A 20321-nucleotide genomic window follows, 5' to 3' on the forward strand; every position below is an offset into this window, starting at 1 on the left:
GATGGCATTGGCTTGACAATGCCACAGACACGGGGGCTAAAGACACAGCCGGAAGAGGAGAGGCACTTAGCCAAATTGCTTATTGAGAGCACAGCGAGTACGATATTTCCCAAAAACTTTTCTGAGCTGGGCGGAGCGAGTGGGCGGGGTCATGGTTTTGTAATCATTCCCCCGGCTTGGGGCATGGGGCGTGGGCCTAGGCAAAACTTTTCCACCATCAGCTGTTGCTGGCCGAGTCTGTGCCAAATTTATTGGATTCATTGTTTTTTCAGCCGGGCTTTGTTTGCTGGCTCGGTTGAAAGCTGGATATTGACAGGAAATAGGGAAAGTCGATATGGAATGTGGATTAATTTTCAGCAGAAATCAAATAACGCTTTCTCATACAAAAGGATTTTGCAGAAGGCGTTTCCAATGAGTGTAGGCGCAAGGCCTCAAAACAATAAGAAAGGATTTTAATTTCATTTAAATACGTTTTTTTTAATTTAAGTATTTCTGCATCGTCACATTGTAGCTTTGATAACTTTTCACTTAGACTTTAAATACTCCTGGGTTTTCAACAATGTTTCTCCCAAAATTCTTTAACAAGTCCCTACTCACTAGGGACGTCACAAAATCCTGTCGCCTTTACTGACTAATTATTTGAGTTTTTTCATTCTGCCCCAGCACCAAGGACAGTGACTCCCATAAAATACACACAACTAGCTCACACATGCACATACTTTTAGCCGCAAAGGTACAGGTATAAGCTCATAAAAGCCACACGCATAAATTTTATATGACGCTTAAATCTCGGCAGAGATAAAGACACAAAACAGACTTTTTGCGGATTGGGGGTAATACGGGGACGTGGGTGTTACACCCACTCGGACTGGCACTGCAAAAAGTTCATGCAGCACATGCAAATCCCAAACGTAAGCGCCTGTCGTCTTCGTCCTGGGCAAAGGTCCTTGGGCTGGCATAAAAAGGGACAGCCAAGAGAGCCATAAGAGCCAGTGCTAAACCAGAGTCAAGTCCCTGTGCAAAAACAGCAACAAAAAGCCGAGAACATTTCGAAAATTACCTGACCACACCAAAAAAAATAACCACCTTACAGACCAAAAAGATGCGGGAATGTATGAAAGAAATTCATTTATATAGAGCCGAGGTAAATTCAATTCCCTGGGCGTTTTTGGCGCGTTATTTGGCCAGTAATGAAAACAGGGCTTAATGGCAACAACATGGCCAGCTAAAAAGTGCTCGATATATGTACAAAAGGAGTACAAAAGATCTTCCGGCATATGGTGTGGCGTGTAGAATAATAACAAGCCAGTGGCCGGAGCCGGGGGAAGCCAGGGAAACCCCCATTTTCTATGGGGCATCCATATTCATGCGGCACTGGACTGAGAATGTTGTTTTATTATTCTTATGCTGGCAACCACTTTGAACTACTTTTGCGTTAACAGTTGAGGCGGAAAATTGAAAAACAGCTGCCGGCGATGGCCCACTACGAGTGCATTGTAACAATACTAACAACTGAATGCTTTCTACGTGCCACTCGCCGTACACTGCATACAGAGAGCGAAATGCAACAAATACATTTTTTTCACAAGAGAAATGTTACCCTATCCCCATATATTTTTTCCAGTGCATCAGCATACGTGCTGTGGCGACCGTGGGGGAAAAACTCAGCTCGTTGCCCAAATGTGTAAATCAGCAAAAACGCAAATGCCACAACGCCAAGACAAAGACAGCCCGCGGGGAGAGAAGCAAGATAAGGAGTGGGGGCACTGGTGGCACGGTGGCAGGATAAAGGGGTGCACCATGAAATGAAGGAAACTAAAACACAAAAGAAGAAGACGACAAGTAAAACTGAATCTAGACAAAGTGAAAGCGGAAATTAAAATTGCAATACAAAGAAGAGGAACCGACAAAGACAAAGACAGACAGTCGGACAGAAGGACGACGTTTGTAATGCAAGGATTCTGCATAAGTGTGGGGGAGTATATCTGTGTGGGCGACAGTGCCTTAGATACATTTGCATATGCATTCGCTCAGGGCCATGGAATGACAATGGTCAAAGCCCAGGCCCTACGAGGAATCATTTCAAAAATTAATGCGGATTTCTAATGGTTCTTAATTTGATTAAAGTGCTTAATGATCCTCCACAAAAAGTTAATTTCAATTCCTGTGTATGCTTTTGTTCTGTTACATTTAGTTTTGCACTTCTTTTATGTTCAATTACTCTCAGTTTTTTTGCGAGAATTCGCACAAGATTACTAGAGTCCTTTTCTGGTTTTTTCCACAACCAGCTGATGTGCCACGCCTCGCATATGGGGCAAGTCCATTTAGCTAATAAATAGCACGCACCATTTGCAACACGAGCTGCAAAAACTTTGATAACGCGCTGCAGCTAATGCCCATTTCACATCTGTTGATGTCCAGAAGCACCCTGAACACCCATATAGTGTGGAAGCAGAACAATTACCAGGGCAAGGGGTAAAACTAACAAAGTGCAATGGCAAAGCGCATTAGCCAGCGAACCAACAAGTTGAACTGTAGAATAATTACAATCGAACTGGCAGGGGGCAGGTGGCAGGAGGGTCTCGAAGGCCGTGGCAGGATGCAGCCAACTAGCCAACTGTCCATTCAACAGTCGACAAGCAATCCTGCAACCCCAGGACCCCGGCAATGCCCCTTCCTTACAGCTTGCACCAAGACCCCCCACGGGCTAAACAAAGGTTCGTTACAGTGTAACACTGCTGGACAGTACTTTGAACACTGAAACAAATTACTTTAAATTTTAGTAAATTATTAAAACTAAGTAATTTATTTTTATAGCCATACCCAAGGCTTAGTCTCCATTATAATTTCAATAAAACATATCAGATGATATGCATATTTGGTAAAAAATTTCTTTCTCTGTCGGATTCAGTAGACAGCAACTTGCAACTAGAGACAGAAATACAATGGCGGGGCAGTGCAACACACACGTCCAATATCGAATGGTGCCATGGAGGCAGTGAAGTGGGCGGTGTGAGCCACAAAAACCTACTTGGCCAGGAGCAACAATAAAAGAGAGAAGTGCCTAGAACAACCATCGAATCGCAGCTGCGGTAAAGCAGCGGTGATGAAAGCCCTCCGACCCGCAACCTTTGACCTCAACTCCAGATGTGGCAGGAAAGCAATTTGGAACGGACTGACTACATGGTCGAAATCATACGCAGTTTAGACAAAGAAAGAAAGTTTGAAGGAATCTTTAATATTTTTTTAACAGTACTAAGTAAATAGTATGAGAAGTTTGAATTTAAGGCTTATTTTAGATTGATATTTAAGCCAACCTTTGATGGCAGGCCTAGAACTATTACCAAAACCATTTTTTTCAGAGCACTCCCATCTAGACGGGTTCGGCATCGACCATTAGGGCCATTTGCGTAAGTGATAACGAAAACTTGTAATCCGCAAAATCGATAAGATGCTTGCCTAGAACGAGACGGCGGACTTTTATTTGCTCCTTGACGAGGAGTGGGCTCATAGTGGTCTCAATGGCCGACGATTACGATGATGGGATTGGATGGCATAGGGGTAGAAAGTGGGTGTTTAGCTGCTCGGTTTACATTATCAATCAAACTGACTGACAATCGACGGATACCTTGCGACTATATATTGGCAATGACACAAGACAGAGAATCCTTGGACCTTGAACACGATCCTTTTGTTTGGCCAACGCTTTTTATTGCGCAACTTTCTGCCCCCAAAAATTTCGTTTCTCGTTTTCGTTTGCCCTTCAAACCCGACATACATCCGCCCACACTCCGGCCAGGAGAGAGACAAATGTTCGCTGCTAAAGTTAAGTACAAGTTTTCAGTTTTTATTGAGGTCCTGTGGCCAGCCAAACCCCAAAATGCCAGGACCATCACAGGAGGCAAGCTCAGTGACAGGGTCGACTAAATGTCTACACAAACATGCCATACATTATTCCAAAATTAATGAAGACGTATTGGCGGCTCTTGAGAGTGCGAGTGCTCACTTAATGAAAATTGGTTGTAGTTCCCTCACTCGTACGCACTTTTTCCAGCAGTCTCATGGCAGTAGCTGCAGTGGCCATACCCCAAATTATTATTTTCACTCTTGGCCAAGACAGCGAGCCATTTTTCTTGAACCGAACCGGAAAGTGGTGGGCGGCAAGTCGCTTCTTCGTCTCATCAACGCCCGTCACTGTCCTTTTCGTTTTTCGGTTCTTAGGAACACTTTCCGAAAAATAGTGTACTTGTTTTACACACCTTGGTATCAAAGCATAGAGAGTATAGTATATTTTTCTCTCGGTGCAGTGGGCGTGGCTGTGTGCGTGCACTGTAAAAGGAGAACTGCTGCCTCGTATAAAAGTGCTTCATTACTTTGCGCAACAGCTCGCGAGAATATAATGAATGGCAATAAACGTGTTTCACATTTTCCTTTTCGCTGCCAGCTCTATTTTCTTTTTTTTTAGAGAAACATTTTTCATTTTTCAGCTAGACAACTTTTGTGTATGGTCAAGAGGAGAGAGAGTCACGTTGTAAATGGAAGTGGGCGGTCGCCTCAGCCTTTGTTGCCCGCCCTGCACTTAATGCAATCCTTTCAATAATTTCCATCTGCAGTTAATGCAGCAGGCGGTCTGCTTTTAACTAACTTCCTTCGTATGCACGCCATCCATTTAATCTTGTTACAATATTTCTGAACCGGATGCTGAGCAGTTGCACTGCAAAAAATAGTCCTGCCTGCTTCTAATTGAAGGTCATTGCAATCAATTGCTCAGTGCATCTCCTCCAGAAGTCCTAGTTCTACCCATCGATTTAAGCTCCTTTTGCAATTTTCCGTCGGACTTAACATGGCAATCGAAATTGAAATTCATTAGAGTTGGCATTTAAATGCTGTCAAATTAGTCCACACTATCAAAAAAGGTCACAGCCAGGAGACCGGCTTGCGGAAATTGGATGAGAGAGAGAATCCTTTGCAAAGCAAAACTCAATTTGGAATTGTTTGGGGCTTGAAGACTTAGACGCATTCTAAGTTGGTTTCGAATTTTCCAGAATGTTTTCGTTCTTGCTTTTTCATTAAAGTCTAAAAGAAGTTAAAAGCTCTTATTGCTTTAACAATAACCAACAAATAAAGTACACATACAAACATTAGCTAAAGTCAATTTAAAATAGTTTAGAGCTCTTTGCCATATGATTCCTCTCCATACATGTTTTCCTATGTATACAATCAAACATTTCAAAGCGGAATACCGATTTGTGGAAAGATTCTCTATAAATCTGAATTAAGACCTAGAAACAAAATATTTTTTATATTTTTTTCGAAATTTTCTGGGGGATCCCCTTCAAATTTCCGCAAATGTATAAAATGGACCATATGAGCCACAGCGAAGGCTATAACTTCGCAAATAAACATCCGATTCCAAAGCGGAGTACCTTAAACGATTTGTGGATAGATTCTCCACCAATCTGCATTAAAACATAGGAACGAAATATTTTTTTAGATTTTTTTCGAAATTTTCTGGGGGATCCCCTTCAAGTTTCCGAAAACGTATGAAATGGACAATATGAGCCACAGCGAAGGCTATAACTTTGCCAATAATCATCCGATTCCACAGCGGAGAACCTTAAACGATTTGTGGATAGATTCTCCACCAATCTGCATTAAAACCTAGAAACGACATATTTTTTAGATTTTTTTCGAAATTTTCTGGGGGATCCTCTTCAAATTTCCGCAAATGTATGAAATGGACCATATGAGCCACAGCGAAGGCTATAACTTTGCCAATAATCATCCGATTCCAAAGCGGAGTACCTTAAACGATTTGTGGATAGATTCTCCATCAATCTGCATTAAAGCCTAGGAACGAAATATTTTTCAGATTTTTTTCGACATTTTTTGGGGGATCCCCTTCAAATTTCCGAAAATGTATGAAATGGACCATATGAGCCACAGCGAAGGCTATAACTTTGCCAATAATCATCCGATTCCACAGCGGAGTACCTTAAACGATTTGTGGATAGATTCTCCACCAATCTGCATTAAAACCTAGGAACGAAATATTTTTTAGATTTTTTTCGAAATTTTCTGGGGGATCCCCTTCAAATTTCCGAAAATGTATGAAATGGACCATATGAGCCACAGCGAAGGCTATAACTTTGCCAATAATCATCCGATTCCACAGCGGAGTACCTTAAACGATTTGTGGATAGATTCTTTATCAATCTGCATTAAAACCTAAGAACGGAATATTTTTTAGATTTTTTTCGAAATTTTCTGGGGGATCCCCATCAAATTTCCGAAAATGTATGAAATGGACCATATGAGCCACAGCGAAGGCTATAACTTTGCCAATAATCACCCGATTCCGAAGCGGAGTACCTTAAACGATTTGTGGATAGATTCTCCATCAATCTGCATTAAAAACTAGGAACAAAATATTTTTTAGATTTTTTTCGAAATTTTCTGGGGGATCCCCTTCAAATTTCCGAAAATGTATGAAATGGACAATATGAGCCACAGCGAAGGCTATAACTTTGCCAATAATCACCCGATTCCGAAGCGGAGTACCTTAAACGATTTGTGGATAGATTCTCCACCAATCTGCATTAAAACCTAGGAACGAAATATTTTTTAGATTTTTTTCGAAATTTTCTGGGGGATCCCCTTCAAATTTCCGAAAATGTATGAAATGGACAATATGAGCCACAGCGAAGGCTATAACTTTGCCAATAATCACCCGATTCCGAAGCGGAGTACCTTAAACGATTTGTGGATAGATTCTCCATCAATCTGCATTAAAGGAACGAAATATTTTTTAGATTTTTTTCGAAATTTTCTGGCGGATCCCCTATAAATTTCCGAAATGTACGAAAAAATACACAAAAAACCGAACTTAATTATTTTTCAAAGCTTTGAAGTGTTTGTATTTTGAAAAACTTACCGTGTTTAGATTCGTTATCTTGTCCAGCTCCACTGCCGTGCTGCCTCGATGGTGGTGCAGGTGGTGCAGATGGTGTGTGGTCAACATGTTGCACTTGTTGCGGTTGCTGCTGGTGCTAGTGTTGCTCTTGCTGTTGTTGCTGCGATGCCAGTTGTTGCTGTTGTCGTTGCTGTATTCGCTGCATTCAATCGAACATTGCTCACGGGTCACGGGACTTGTACTATTTGTCGACGGTATCAAAATCGGATTCCAAATCGAAATGGCAATTGAGGCGAGCCATCAAAGCTAAAGCCCAACACGCAAATTGGCAATGGCAGCTAGTTGCACTTAGCGTTGCTTATTTCCAATCACATCACGTGAATTGCCGAATGACTGACCACCTGCGGAAGTGAGGCGAGACAAATGGCATAGAGTGAGATTGAGTGGGATTGAAATCAAATTGCATATGCAAAATGGGTCGACACCGGAACGCGTTGACACGCCTTTCCGGCACCTCAGGGAAATCGAAATGCGGCATGCGGATGATGATTGTGGGGTACGTCGTTGAGAATTCGGTGTGGCACCACCGATTTCCGGAACGTCACTCCACCAACGTCGGGGATTTTAGCTTGCATATTGTTCAAGTGCCATCGATTTTGTTTCGGCACTCCTGTTGGTTTTTTTTTTCGTGTTTTGGTTGCCCTGCAGCCCACTCTGATGGCCAACAATCGCACCGGATGCGACAGTTGGCAACCGCTCTTGGCGCTTTTGGTGTTAACACTTCATTTCGCTTTGAGTGCTTGGATTGGCTTTCACGTGGCCACAAACTTGTATCCACGAGTCCCACTGCCCTTTGGCCAAAGCAAATAAACACGAATAACGGGAAAGGATCAAGGAAATGAAATTAATTTTTTTGCAATTTTAGTATGCAAGATAAGAAACTATCTGGTTATTTCTCAAAAGGGTTACCAAAGAACTAAAAATTAATCTAGCAACTCTTGCCATATTCCTGACCTTTCCTTTCTTTAGCTGGTCCATTAAGCCATGAAATTATATTAAAAGGAAAACAACTGGCAGCTGAAAAGTCTGAAAGCCAGCGAGAAAAGCAAAGTAAACAAATAACACTGGCTAAGACCCTAGGTAAATTGTTTTCCATGAACGAGATGCGAAGAAATGAATATGCAGCCTGCAGTCTTGTTTGATTTCTGTCAGTCAAGTCGCTCAATTTACCAAAATACACAAAAAATGAGTAGCTACTGCACTTTGCCTTGAGCCTGGGTTTTGAATAAATTTTCCCAGAATTTCATTTGAATCGAATTAATTTTCCTTAATATATTTCTTACAGTTCATTGAATCAGGCATATTTCTTATAATTTCAAAGAATTTAATGATTTTATGAAAAGGGGAAATAAATTAATAAGAATTCTGAATAAATGCAAATTCTGATGGTTATTTAAGCAAACTGTACAAAGGTAATTCAGACTTGATGCGATTATTTCAAGCCGGAAATGAAATTAATTTCCTGTTGGTATATTAAATTTCCAGAATTATTTTAAGCGAGAGACTGTTGTGTACTTTTGGCACAAAACTTTTGGGACATTAGCTGAAAGTGAGCCAAGCCGAATGTGTTTCAGCGTTTTGGCCTGAGCCACCGTAAATGCAACTGATAAGAGGTGTATGTGTGTGGGTCTGTTGGCTTAGAGCCACATTTTTCCCGGAAGGATCCTCATTGTTTGGCTTCGACCGTGAAAAGACGAGGTGCGTGCTCGGCATGGAAATGCGCCTCATTAAGTCACGGCGCGTTGGAAAATATGCCGCGAAAGGATTAAGCGACGAGATGCTGGCGACAAAATGGCGCGTCGACTATTAAAGGATTTCTCCTCCACGACTCTTGCCATTCCCGTCACCGTCGCCGTCACCGTCGCCATCGCTATTTCCATTTCCACTCCTGTTGCTCTCGCTGATTCTGCCGCCTTACACCCCGCCAGTTAAGTGTAATTAAAAACTTAAATGGGAAAAGAAATTAAATGCGTTGCTTTTTTCATTTATGAAACATTAACGCGATTCTGATGCAGATGAAGTTCTGTTTAATTGTCTGTGTGGAGCGCCGAGTGTCTGCCACGATTTAAATCAATTTAACTTTGGGATATGCGGCGTCTACTTAATTTCAGACACTGCCACTGTGTCGTATACGCAATGCTAAAGTTCATCTAAGAATAGGCTCCGCTGCTTGTGTGTCTCTACGAAGTGCGTAACAAGGAAATGCCATAATCATGTGAAATAAAACAATTCCTAATGGGAGAGTGCCACCGAATGCGAGTGCATGTTTCCCCTGCCTGGGAATTAGGCTCTCAGTCTCGACACTCTGCCAGACATGCCAGAAACTCATTAGCTTTATTACACAGACACATGCTCCTTCTACCCCTCTCTCTACCATGACAAAAAAAATACATAAGTAGGCGGAACAAACAGAGGCAACCGCAGGCCCAGGCATTTGTATTAACTATTCATGTCGGCGCACATTCACATACTTTCATCCTCATTCACAATCACATTCACCCACACTTTCACTCGTCGGCGCAAAAGACATTTGAATAATTTTGACAAATGTGTGATTAATTCAAACATTTTGGGAACTTAGGCTGTCATTTTTATGTGAATGCGACAGCAAATTAGCAGTTCATAAACATCGTTAATGTTATGATATGTGAAATTCAAACTGAGCTTTAAGAGAACTTTTCCCAAAAGGGAATTTAATGGCACGAGTTCGGTAAGCTTGATAAGCTTGACTTGAAGTCTTTAAGTTTATATTTTACCATAAAAATAAGTTACCTAAGCTCTTAACCAATTGAAACATCAAAACAGTCTAAACACGGTCAAAGCCAAGTAAATTCTATTCAAGCTCTGAGAATAACTCTGCCTGATTGGGGCTTGGGCGATTAAAGACACTGACAAAGTGAAATTTATGGTACTTGAGCCACTTAAAGAAAAACGGCGAGCGCTTTTTGCCAACACAGAGAAAAATATGAAACAAAAATCAGGCAGAGGGCCACGGATGGAGGAGGCCAACAATGAGCGAGCCAGAAAAGTGCACATAGCAAATAAAGGCGACGATATAAAAGAGTCGCATGCCGGAAACGGCAAACGACAGAGTAGATGGGAATGAGTGGGCTGTGAGAAGGGTGAGGGCTGAGTGTGGGCCAGGGTTTCTAATGCCAATGCCAACACCGGATGCGGATGTGTGACACATGGCCAAAAGGCGACCTCCCCCCGCTGACTGGCAAGATACGCACAATGTCATTGTCGCTCGCTTTAAGTAGCCGACTTTATTAAGCCGACGACACCGAGGACACCCAGGAGCACATCGAAAGTGTGCAAAACACAGTAAAAATAAATGTCATACAATTTTTGGAATGGAAAAAATTGGCTATAATGGAATAAAAAGGTAAAGAAAGAAGATTGAATTCATTCAAGAGAAATAATTAGTTATTAAATCTTAAGAATGTGCTTAGTTTGTATTTAATATATTAAAGAGTATTATGTTTCACGAGCTTTAATATCAAAATCCTTCTGTTCCAATAACTTCCCCGACTCTCAAAAAAACAGTAAATATTCCGTGGTCCGTTTGGGGCTTATTCCCACTGTGCCTTGGCAGTAAGTGAAAAGAACAAACGGCATAATAGGCCGGCAGGACACCTGGGCACGTGTTGTGGCCTTGCCCCGACCCACCTGGCATAAAATTAAGCGTCGCCGATGCCGTTGTCGCCTGGCCGCGTCTTGGGCTTAGGCTAAGGTCGTTTATGGCATGGCCGCAATTTGTTGCTTTTTGATATTTATTTAGAAGCAGCGCATGTGAAATGAAAAGCGCTGAACGCTGAACACTGAACGCCAAACGGAGCAGGACATAAATCAAAAGCGCAAGACCGAGCACAAGTAGCAGTAGTAGTAATGGCGGAGAAAAGCCGTCCCAGAGGACGAAGGACGAAGGAAAAGCCGCAGCGGAAAAGGGCTGAAAAGGGAAATGCGGCGGCAAACAATGGCAAGCGTTCAGGTGCAGAGAGCGCGACTTAAACTGGTTATTTATGGCAGACCCCTAGGCAAGAAGAGTTCAGTCTGGCTCTCGCAGCTGGGTTTCTGCAAATCAAATTGAAAACGTTAAGAATGGGTTACATTTATATTCAATAAAGATTATTAAACTGCTCTTTAAATCGCTTTTATTTCTACTGCCGTAAAACCCAGAAAAGTAGGCAATGGTTTTTATGCATTCGCCTTATAGTTTTCAATTAGTACTAGCCATCGTTCCATAAAAGTCTAACACGACTATTACCAAGGACTGAATTAATTTTAACATCGAAATGAACCAAGACGCTTGGTCCTTGGCCCTCGGCGATGACAGCGACAATTCGTCCAGTAAATCAAGCCGCGTCTCCACCAGATCAACGGATAGCTCCAATGAGTCTAGCTGTGAGAGCTCCATCGACACTCCGCTGTTCAATGACAAGAGGGATAGCCGCTCGGGACTGGGCAGCAGCTACGAAGTGAGTAAGGTGTTGATAATTAAGTCAAATTAATTGGACAGATTTTCCCTTGTTGAAGATTATCACCAGGACCAACCTAAATGCGTTTGTGCAGAAAATCGACTTGTGTATTTCGTTGGATGATCAGGCCTACGATATATTAGCCAAGATTGCGGATGCCTTCGTTAACGACGTCGCACTGCGGATTGTTAAGTTGGCCAAGTACCGAAGGGAACGCGTAGGCCTTTTTGACCTGAAATTTATTCTTAAATGCGAGTATAATATGGAGTTTGCTAATGATATATTTTAAAGCAAATAATAACATTTAATTAAACAAAGTCATTTGTTTTTTAATCCTATCATTCAAAGAAGATCTTGAAGACCCAAAGTTTTTATAAAAACACTAATTATTTTCTTTTCAAAAAAGAAAAAAAAATAACTTGTCACCTGCACTCACAGTTATCCTCAATAAAGAGCAAAGGTGAACGATTGCGAACCGGATCATGATTAAGCAATTAATAAATTCAATAGCCGCTGTCAAGGCCTCGTCGCCCATTCAATAGCCCCTAGAAAACGGCCCTCATGGTCTTGGCCACACTTACATTCGCTCTTGACTCTCGCCTTTCAGCCGGGAATTACTCAACATAAAGTTAAAGTGCCATAAAAATGCCAGGGCACATAATGCCACACTCATACACATGCTCCCCGCTTACACACATGAACAGGCAACTGGGTTCCTTTTCAGGTCCGATGCTTCCAGAAAAAAAACAGAAAGTGGAGAAAACTCAGGCTTAAATTTCGAGCAAGATTTTATACATATTTTTCTGTTCCTGCATAAGGAGTAAGAATTTTTTTTTTGGCCATTGCTAAAGGGCAATGTGTGCCCCGAATAAAGAATAATTTCATACCTTTTTCTGGCCTTTAAATAAATGTGTATTTAAAAAAGCATCAGATGATCTGTATCTATTAGAATTGTTTTTCCTGTTCTTGTTTTATAATACAAAAGAATTATTTCACTATTTATTGCACTATTTATTACCGCCATTTTGAAATTGAATATTTTAAACATAACAATGGTTTTTCATTGTCGTCATTTAAATGCTATTCGGAAATAAAAATAAATAATGTATGAAATGAGTTATTGGATAAAATATTTATTCCATGAAAAATTATGCAATTGAAAAAATATAATGGAAGTTCAACAGTATCATTTCTACTTTAGATGATAAAAAATACAATGTTAAATCTTGTGAAAAGATTATATTTAAAAATAACCTTTATCCAAAAATAGAAAACCTTAGCTCTAAGGCATCCGTTTGAATGTCGGCAACGTTTGTAATCATAAGCCAGGAACCACACTTTGGGGCGCATTTAAACTGATTTCATATTGGATCAGCAAGTGCCTGTATATGGGTGGGTGTGTGTGGGTTACCAATATAACCGCAGAGAGAGCCGGAAATTCGTTTGCAGTATGTCTTGGCACGCACGCGGGTAAATTCAAGTTGTCGAGGATTCTGGGGGAGCCCAAAATTATAATGAATTTGTCGTGCATACATACCCAATGCGTGACTCCACAGGCACTCACACACTGTCACAGTTACAGAAACAGACACGGAGCAGCCACGCCCACTCCATTTCGAAGCCTGATTTGGCTTAGTTCCGACGATGGATCCAGAGAGATAAGCAGTTAAGTGACTTTGTCCTGATATGTCCTGGGCCCATGGGCTGTCGTCAGCCCTGGCATCCGTGTGCATGAAATAAATACGAATTCTCGATGGTGGTGTTATAGTATCCGAGTCCGATCCAATGTATATGGGTGAATAAATTGAATTAAAGCGAAATCAGTCGCCTCTGGCCGTAATAAATTAATGAAAAAGCGGCAAGGCGTCGGAATAATGTATCGTTGTGGGAACAAAAATGGGGGAAGCCGAATTGAGTTATCGGCATAAATCGGGGGGAATATTTGTAAGCACATAATGATTATGTTTGCCGCCTGACCAAACTTGTAAATTAATTTTGATTAAGCCGCATAATGGATATTTAAGGAGTGCAGCTAACCCGAGCAGATTTTGCAGCTTAAAAGTTTAGAGCATAAAATCTTTTTTAATTAAATTCAAGTGTTGTGCGACCTTTTCTGCATATCAAACGCGGCCAAAGGAAACTTTCTCCTTTCTCTTCCTTTGAGCGAGTCATTTTCAAAGAAATTCACAAGTTATTCATGGCAACTAGGGGCTCGGTACTGGGATTTTCGGCAAGGGGACGAAAACTTGAGTTGAGTGATATGTTGCCAAAGAGTTGGTTGTCGCTGGGGCTGGCCAAAAGTATTCGTTGTGCCAAGGTCAATGAGTAACTGCAATCCAAAGCCAAACTTGGGGCTGTCAAGACATCCAAGAAGTGGCCAAAAAAGAGAGCAATCAATGCCAGTTGATTACCATTTCTGGAGTTGCCAAACTCACTTCCCGATGAATCAAGTTAATGAACTAAGTGAATTGGAAAAGTTTTCAACTTTTAGAGTCAAGCTTAAGCAAATTGTGGATATGGGTTTCCCGCTCTAAGAAAATACTAAAGCTGCATCCGAAATGGGTTGTACTTAAAATTTAATTCGAATAAAAGTTCAACAAATTAAACAAGTTCTTAGCTTTGATTAAACAATAATATCCAGCTTTGTCTTAGAATAATGTTTTATATACTGAAAGTCATTGCATAATTAAAGTCTCTTTCTCTCGCTTTCTTTGATGAACTTGTTACGGAAACTTCGTCTACAGAGACTTTAATGTCCGGGTGCCATTTACGACTTAACCATCAGCTTTTGATTCGCAACATAAAAGGGCCGCTTAAGCCAACATGTTTTAGCACTTTTCATAAGTTTGTCACGTCCCATTGACGCTGCCACACCTTCGATTCCTTCCCCATCCTTCGAGTATTTAGTTTAATGCATCGTCATAAATATAATATATGCACAAATGACACTTTAAACCAAAATCCAGCGCATTTCAGCAAGCTCAATAGTGGCCAATCCGTGGATTTTCTTTCCTTTTTTTCTGGAAATTGTCCCCAAATCTGTTTTATGGCCTCGATGGAAAAGTCATCTTAATGCCCAGCAAGGGGCTGAGCGCCCCAGAAGCAAAGCCTTCGGTCGTAAAGAAATGTTTTGCCAATTTATTTATGCCCTGGGTGAGCCAGCTCATCAAACTCAAGTCTAACATGAATAAAATTATGATAAATATAAAATTAATAGAACACACGCCGCGAGATAAATGTGATTTGGAAAATTTATTAAATCTAATTGCACTGCAATGTGCAATTGTGGCAAATTGTCGTCTGTCATGAAAATTGAAGTGTTTGCGTAGCAAATCAGGGACGGCGGGAAAACGAATGCGACTCCTTGGCAGTAACCCCATTACGGCTAAGTGCCATTGCAGACGGGGCCAAGAAAAATTACCTGTACGAGGCTGGGGGTTGGCTGTACAGGTAATGTACCATGGAATATTTATAAACAAGCTTTAGGTCTTCTATGTATGTATATTTATTCCCAGCCTTGTGTAAGCAAGCAAGTTGTTTCTTGACGCGATGCTAAAAATTTCGGATTATAAGTTTACTAAATTATTGTAATATAAAGGACATTTTAAAGAATTTGTAGAATTTTGTAAACCCTTTTAACAGACTTGCAGCCTAACCTGACCAATTTTGAAGACACTTTTTATGGCTTCCCACCCATGGTAGTTCACGGCTTGTGTTTGCATTTGCATTTCATTAAAACACAGGCAGGTAAACAAGTTGCCGCCCATGGCACTCACTCACTCAACCCGTACTCACGAGCCGCGACTACGGCGGATGGTGATGACTACGGCTCTAGGTGGAGGAGTGCGCTGTTGTTTCAGCTGGGTTATGCCTGGGCTGGCATAGAGTGCCAAACGACAGACGGCAGCCTCAAAGTACCGTGGTAAAAGCAGAAAGTGAAAGCCAGGCAAACGGCAGGAGGCGTGGCAGAGACACTGCAATTGCACGTGAGTGGATTTCAAGGCGCTCACTGATTGCGAGGCGATGCATTGCCAGGCGAACGTGACACGCCCCGGGCATTACAATAAGTATACGCCCGGTGTGTTTCAATTAGTTTGCGTTACGGCCGAATAAACACGTTAAAAGTGCGTGTAAACAAACGCAGACAAGAGCGGCTAAAGGAAGGCATAAAAATACCAAAGATAATGACGCCATGTCCATGGGCAAACAATAAAAGCGTCAGCCAAATTAGGCGGCCCGTATCAGACGGACCTGACCACGTTATTCGCGGCCGGCAAACAAACAAACTGTCACTTGTCAGTGGCGACCCGTGCTTTTCCCAAGGGGCCAACGGCCAACGGCGTACGGCCAAGAGGGCACCTGGCATCTGGTCAGATAATTTTCTTTGTTTTCGACGTAAATGTTTTCATTTTTTTCGGACAGCGGACGCTTGTCAGCTATTTTTCCGCTTATTTTATCACGTTTTGTGCGCCATCTCCCGCTCCAGGGTGCTGGGGATGAGGGCTTTTTATATTTTATATCCTATTTTATATATTTTTATACTTTTCACGCACGTTCGTGTGTTCTGGAACTCAGACAGGTAGCAATATGCAAATCAAATAGAATTTCCAGAGGGGAAACGGCGTTGACAAACGCGGCAAAATACGACCCGGAACGGGAAAATCTATCGGCATGGTATTCACGTGCATCCCAAGTGCCCCGGGGAAATTCGAGAAGTAACAGACATAACTTTCCTAATGCAATCCGCTCTGAATTCCGGCTTATGACAACTCGAATGTCGAACAACGTGTCTGCCTTTCTGGCTTTGTTGGTAAAATTTAAATTCGTTATTCTTCTTGTGATATGATTTGAATTTATTTAATTTGCATTTATGTAGGTGTTTTGGTCTCTTTTTCACATTTTAATGACATTTGTATTTTATTAAATTAGTTTTGATTAAATAAAGTTGATGAATTTCCATTTTATATTTGTTCTTAATTGTCTTTTATTTGTGACATTTTTTTCAAATATTTTTGGCTGTGTTTAGTATAAAAAGTGGGCGCAGAAACATCATTTAGTTTTTAATTTTTCTTTGTCTCTTAATAAGTTGCCATTATTTTAGTTTTAAAATTTCAAAAAGTATACATTTTTGAATTTTTTTTTTTTTTTTGTCGCTCTTACATTGAAGTTCCTTCCTTGGGTGAAATTCTGTTGACATACTGATCGAACCTCACCGATTAACCAGTTTAATTATTGACACATTATCTCTTGCGACAATCGCAGCACTGACCACTGACCATTTTTATTGACTCAAAGCTGGTCGCATCGCGTATACGCCGTGTATGGCTCGAGTCGAAAAACCGAAAGCAACTCGTCTGACATGCGCGCCTGTTTGGGCCGTGTGTTCTCGCCTCGACGTCTGTTGGGGGACTAAAAATCAAAATACTTGCCACTGCCACAGGCAGTTGAACGCTGCCACGGACAATGGAGAAGTGGTTGATTTTTTAAGAAAAATGAAACAAAATGACAATAAATAAAGGATAATTAGATGAGAAATATAAAAAATAATGTTTAACTGTAGCATGTTTTTAATAAATAGTTTATATAAAAAATAAAAATAAATATATAAATAAATATTTACACTTCTCAAGGAAATTTAGGGGTCAAATTAAATTATGCTGGTTATAAGTAGTGTAATAATCTTTAAAGTAGTAAGTCTCTCATAAATTCCCATCCTTATCATTTGTGGCTGACTGACTGATTTATCCCACTGTTCTGCTGCTAAGAGGCTGTGGCTGTTGGCCAACATGAAGTCTAACATACGCTCAACAGCAACAGCTGCTCTGTAACGGGATCTGAGCCTTCTCTTGGCCATTCATTCATAATTGTTTTGAGTGAAATGTTGTGTTCAGGAATGTTTACATGTTGTATAGAGACCATCACCGAGAAAAAAAGGCTTGGAAATTCTCAAAATTAAATTAAATTAAAAATTTAAATAAAATGCTTTAATATAGATAAACGATTAAAGTTTTTCAAAAATTTTTAAACCTTTATGGAAACCTCAAGTTACCAAAAACTTTACTGTGTTTCAGATTGTTTTGTTGGCCCCGGCTGAAAATCAATTTGGTTAAGCCGAATGCGGCACTGGGGAGCAACTGAGTAGCGTCATTCCTGCCACGTGCCTCGCAAATGTTAATGAGCCTGCGTGCCATAGACTTTATTTTTATTATTCCCTACTACCGTTTTCTATGAATACATAGCCATACGGATTTATATATGCAAAAAAGGGAATTGTTGACCTTTCCCTCGCTGTCAATGCTGGCCAGAAAAGCATAACAAACAAATGCGCGTGAAATGTCAAAATCACTGCCAGACAGGGCAGCGGGGTAAAAATGAAAAACAAACTGGGGAAAATGGGAAAACAGGAAGAGGAAACTGCGAAAGAAAGATGACGACGCATAAGCGAAAAACAAGCAAAATGCTAAAGGCGAGGCAATCAAGAAAAATTTCCCCAACAAATGGCATGGCAAATACAAATACGCCAGCAACCAGCAACAACCATAGTCCTCTCAAGTGGTTGCATGTGTGGAAATAAATGGGAGGGAGGGTCCTGGGGCAGGAGCTCCAGTTGATGATGAGGTAGCACATAAACACACACACACACAGCAGCCTTAACAAGGCTCAAGTGAATTATAAAAAATAAATGCTACAAACCAACAGAATTGGACTCTTTGATACCCGATATGCCAAGATTTTCACCATAAAACTAAGGAAAATAAAAATTATCTCTAAATGGCTTGGTATACTATTTCAAATATGAAGAATCCGAATATGTTCTCCTGCTTAAAACGACTCCAGGATATAGGTTTAAGCTTGCTGAATTGGATAACTGCATTTACGAAGTGAATAAAAAAGTTATTGATAGTAAATGCACACGCCGTTTAAGCTCCGAGTACTCTATTCTTGGACAAAGTCCAGTCGCGTGGATGGCTTTTTTCTTTAAACTTCAGCTTCCGACGGTCCTTGGCCGATTCTGTGTGGACTACAGCAGAATGTTCTACATGGCTTTTTATTTTATTTCATTTTTTCCTGCAATTGCCGGGAGGGCAACTTAAAACCGCTAGTAACATAGCTTGTGTGCGTTGTGGTTCCTGGCTGCTTGTTTAGTCTTCGTTTTATCGTGTGGCCACAGTTTGTGTGCTGACAATGCTTTAGCATAACGCCAAGAGCTATGTATGTATGTATATCCTAAGCTGGCTGCCGAACGCTTTAAGGATTAGAGCAACAAGCTCGAAAATACCTCGAATACCTCCCCGCTGTGCTACATGTGACAGTGACTTTATGCAGCCGCAATAAGCCAAATTGTCATCACATAGTTAGTCAAAAACTTGGAAGGTAAATTAAACTTGGAGGTTGGAACAAAAGTTCATCTCCTGCGGTTTCTGAACTAAGTTTTTATTCTTCTCGAAAGGCAACTTTTTAATTAGTTAAAGTTTATTCGGCAACCTTATCCAAAGCATCACTGAATATGTGGAGCAAAAATCAATTCGAAATCAATTCAAAGAAAAAAAGCAAAAAGTCAAACTGATAAAGCATTTCTGTCTGATATACTTTTATGCAATAACAATGGAATAAACCTAAGGATCAAAGGCTGTCACAAACAAATTATTTTTGCCTTTAGACCTCATCATTAAAAGGGAATCAACTTACGCAACAATGCATAACAATGCAGCTGCAGAAATCTTTGTTTTATTTAAATAAATAAGCATGGCTTTGGATTTTATCGTAAGTCCAAATTAATTGTATGCAATTCGGTAAGTTAAAGCCCCTAGATTTCAAGTGCTTTGCGTTGAGTGTGGAGGTCTGCCGATGACTTTCGGGGGATGTACAAATTTCGTATTCAAGCTGTAAATTCGAAATTGTAAAAGCAATGCAGGCGACACAAAAATACGCTCCACTGCGCTTCTTCCCCAAATCCTAGCTCACTCGAGGGTCCTTTTTTTCGTACAGAAGGCACTAATGAGCATTTAAGCTTGCGGCTTGGACTGGTTGCCACGATTTGCTGCAACATTTGCATAAATTGAAATTTTGAAATGGCAAGCAAGGAAATAAAGTTGCGCTTTTAATTTAATTGATTTGCATTTTAAATGAATTTCAAATAGAACAGCGCTACTTTTTTTGGGCCAGTTTATGTTTTGCTTAATAGCTGGTCATATCATATGGGTTTTTGTTGGGCAGCCAATTTAATTTGAATCTATACAAAAAAAAACCCCCAGAGTTTTTCTTTTGATTTTTCGATTAGTTTTTCATTGATTTATGGGCAGGGTTTTTATTGAATTCGAGCCTGACGGGTCCCCAATGAAAATGAAATGCACACTTTTGGCGCACTTTAATCTGGCCAAGTGTTTGCGTCCCCTCCGATGCCAATTTTCCTGTCGTTTTTATTTTGGTATCTCATTCTGGGCCATTTAATGCGTATACGCAGTGTCTACAAGGGGTGAGGAATTTCTGGCTGCCTGGGAGGCTGGCAGCGGCGGCGGAAGCGCTAAACCAAACATAAAAACAAACAGCACACTTAATCGTGGATAAATGTTTATACTCGTGTGTTGGCATAGTTTTATGTCTCTATTGAAGCGTCGGCAGGGCAAATAAAAATAATCAGCAAGTCAATATCCCGATGGGCAGCGGAAGAAATGCTTAAATCTTCTGCCTGTCTATTTTCCTTCACTTCATTATCATGTTTTATTTTTATTCCTGCCCCCGCTGATGATGATGAAGTGGTTGGATGGGTGGAATTAATCTCATGAATGATACTATGATGGCTAAATAATTGAAAAGCGTTTAGCTAATATTCCTCCCGGTCTCTCACATGGTAAACATTTTGGCCAAAA

The 20321-nt window shown here is 40.8% G+C and overlaps 2 protein-coding genes across 2 annotated transcripts in view; one reads left to right on the top strand and one right to left on the bottom strand.

Annotated features, from left to right (window-relative positions):
- Positions 1-16846, bottom strand: part of dcma (decima) — a 28255-nt gene extending 11409 nt beyond the window's left edge. Inside the window, exons 1-2 of the mRNA XM_017239495.3 lie at positions 16612-16846; positions 6935-7314 (exon numbers count right to left, since the gene is read on the bottom strand). Of these exons, the coding sequence (XP_017094984.1) occupies positions 6935-7021 (87 nt within the window). The 5' untranslated portion in view covers positions 7022-7314; positions 16612-16846. The remainder of the gene's footprint in view (positions 1-6934; positions 7315-16611) is intronic.
- Positions 11168-11763, top strand: Taf12L (TBP-associated factor 30kD subunit alpha-2). The gene is made up of 2 exons (XM_017239348.3): positions 11168-11451; positions 11510-11763. Exons 1-2 carry the CDS (start codon positions 11269-11271, stop codon positions 11738-11740), a joined length of 414 nt encoding a protein of 137 aa, XP_017094837.2. The 5' UTR covers positions 11168-11268; the 3' UTR covers positions 11741-11763.
- Positions 16847-20321: the final 3475 nt, after the last annotated feature.

This window comes from Drosophila bipectinata, chromosome 2L (assembly GCF_030179905.1).
Source record: "Drosophila bipectinata strain 14024-0381.07 chromosome 2L, DbipHiC1v2, whole genome shotgun sequence".
Lineage (NCBI taxonomy): Eukaryota > Metazoa > Arthropoda > Insecta > Diptera > Drosophilidae > Drosophila > Drosophila bipectinata.

Bases quoted from the DNA above. Each gene is read 5' to 3' on its own strand.
- Taf12L (XM_017239348.3), top strand. From the start codon at position 11,269: ATGAACCAAGACGCTTGGTCCTTGGCCCTCGGCGATGACAGCGACAAT. The intron at 11,452-11,509 runs GTGAGTAAGGTG...CCCTTGTTGAAG, and splicing joins GACTGGGCAGCAGCTACGAA to ATTATCACCAGGACCAACCT.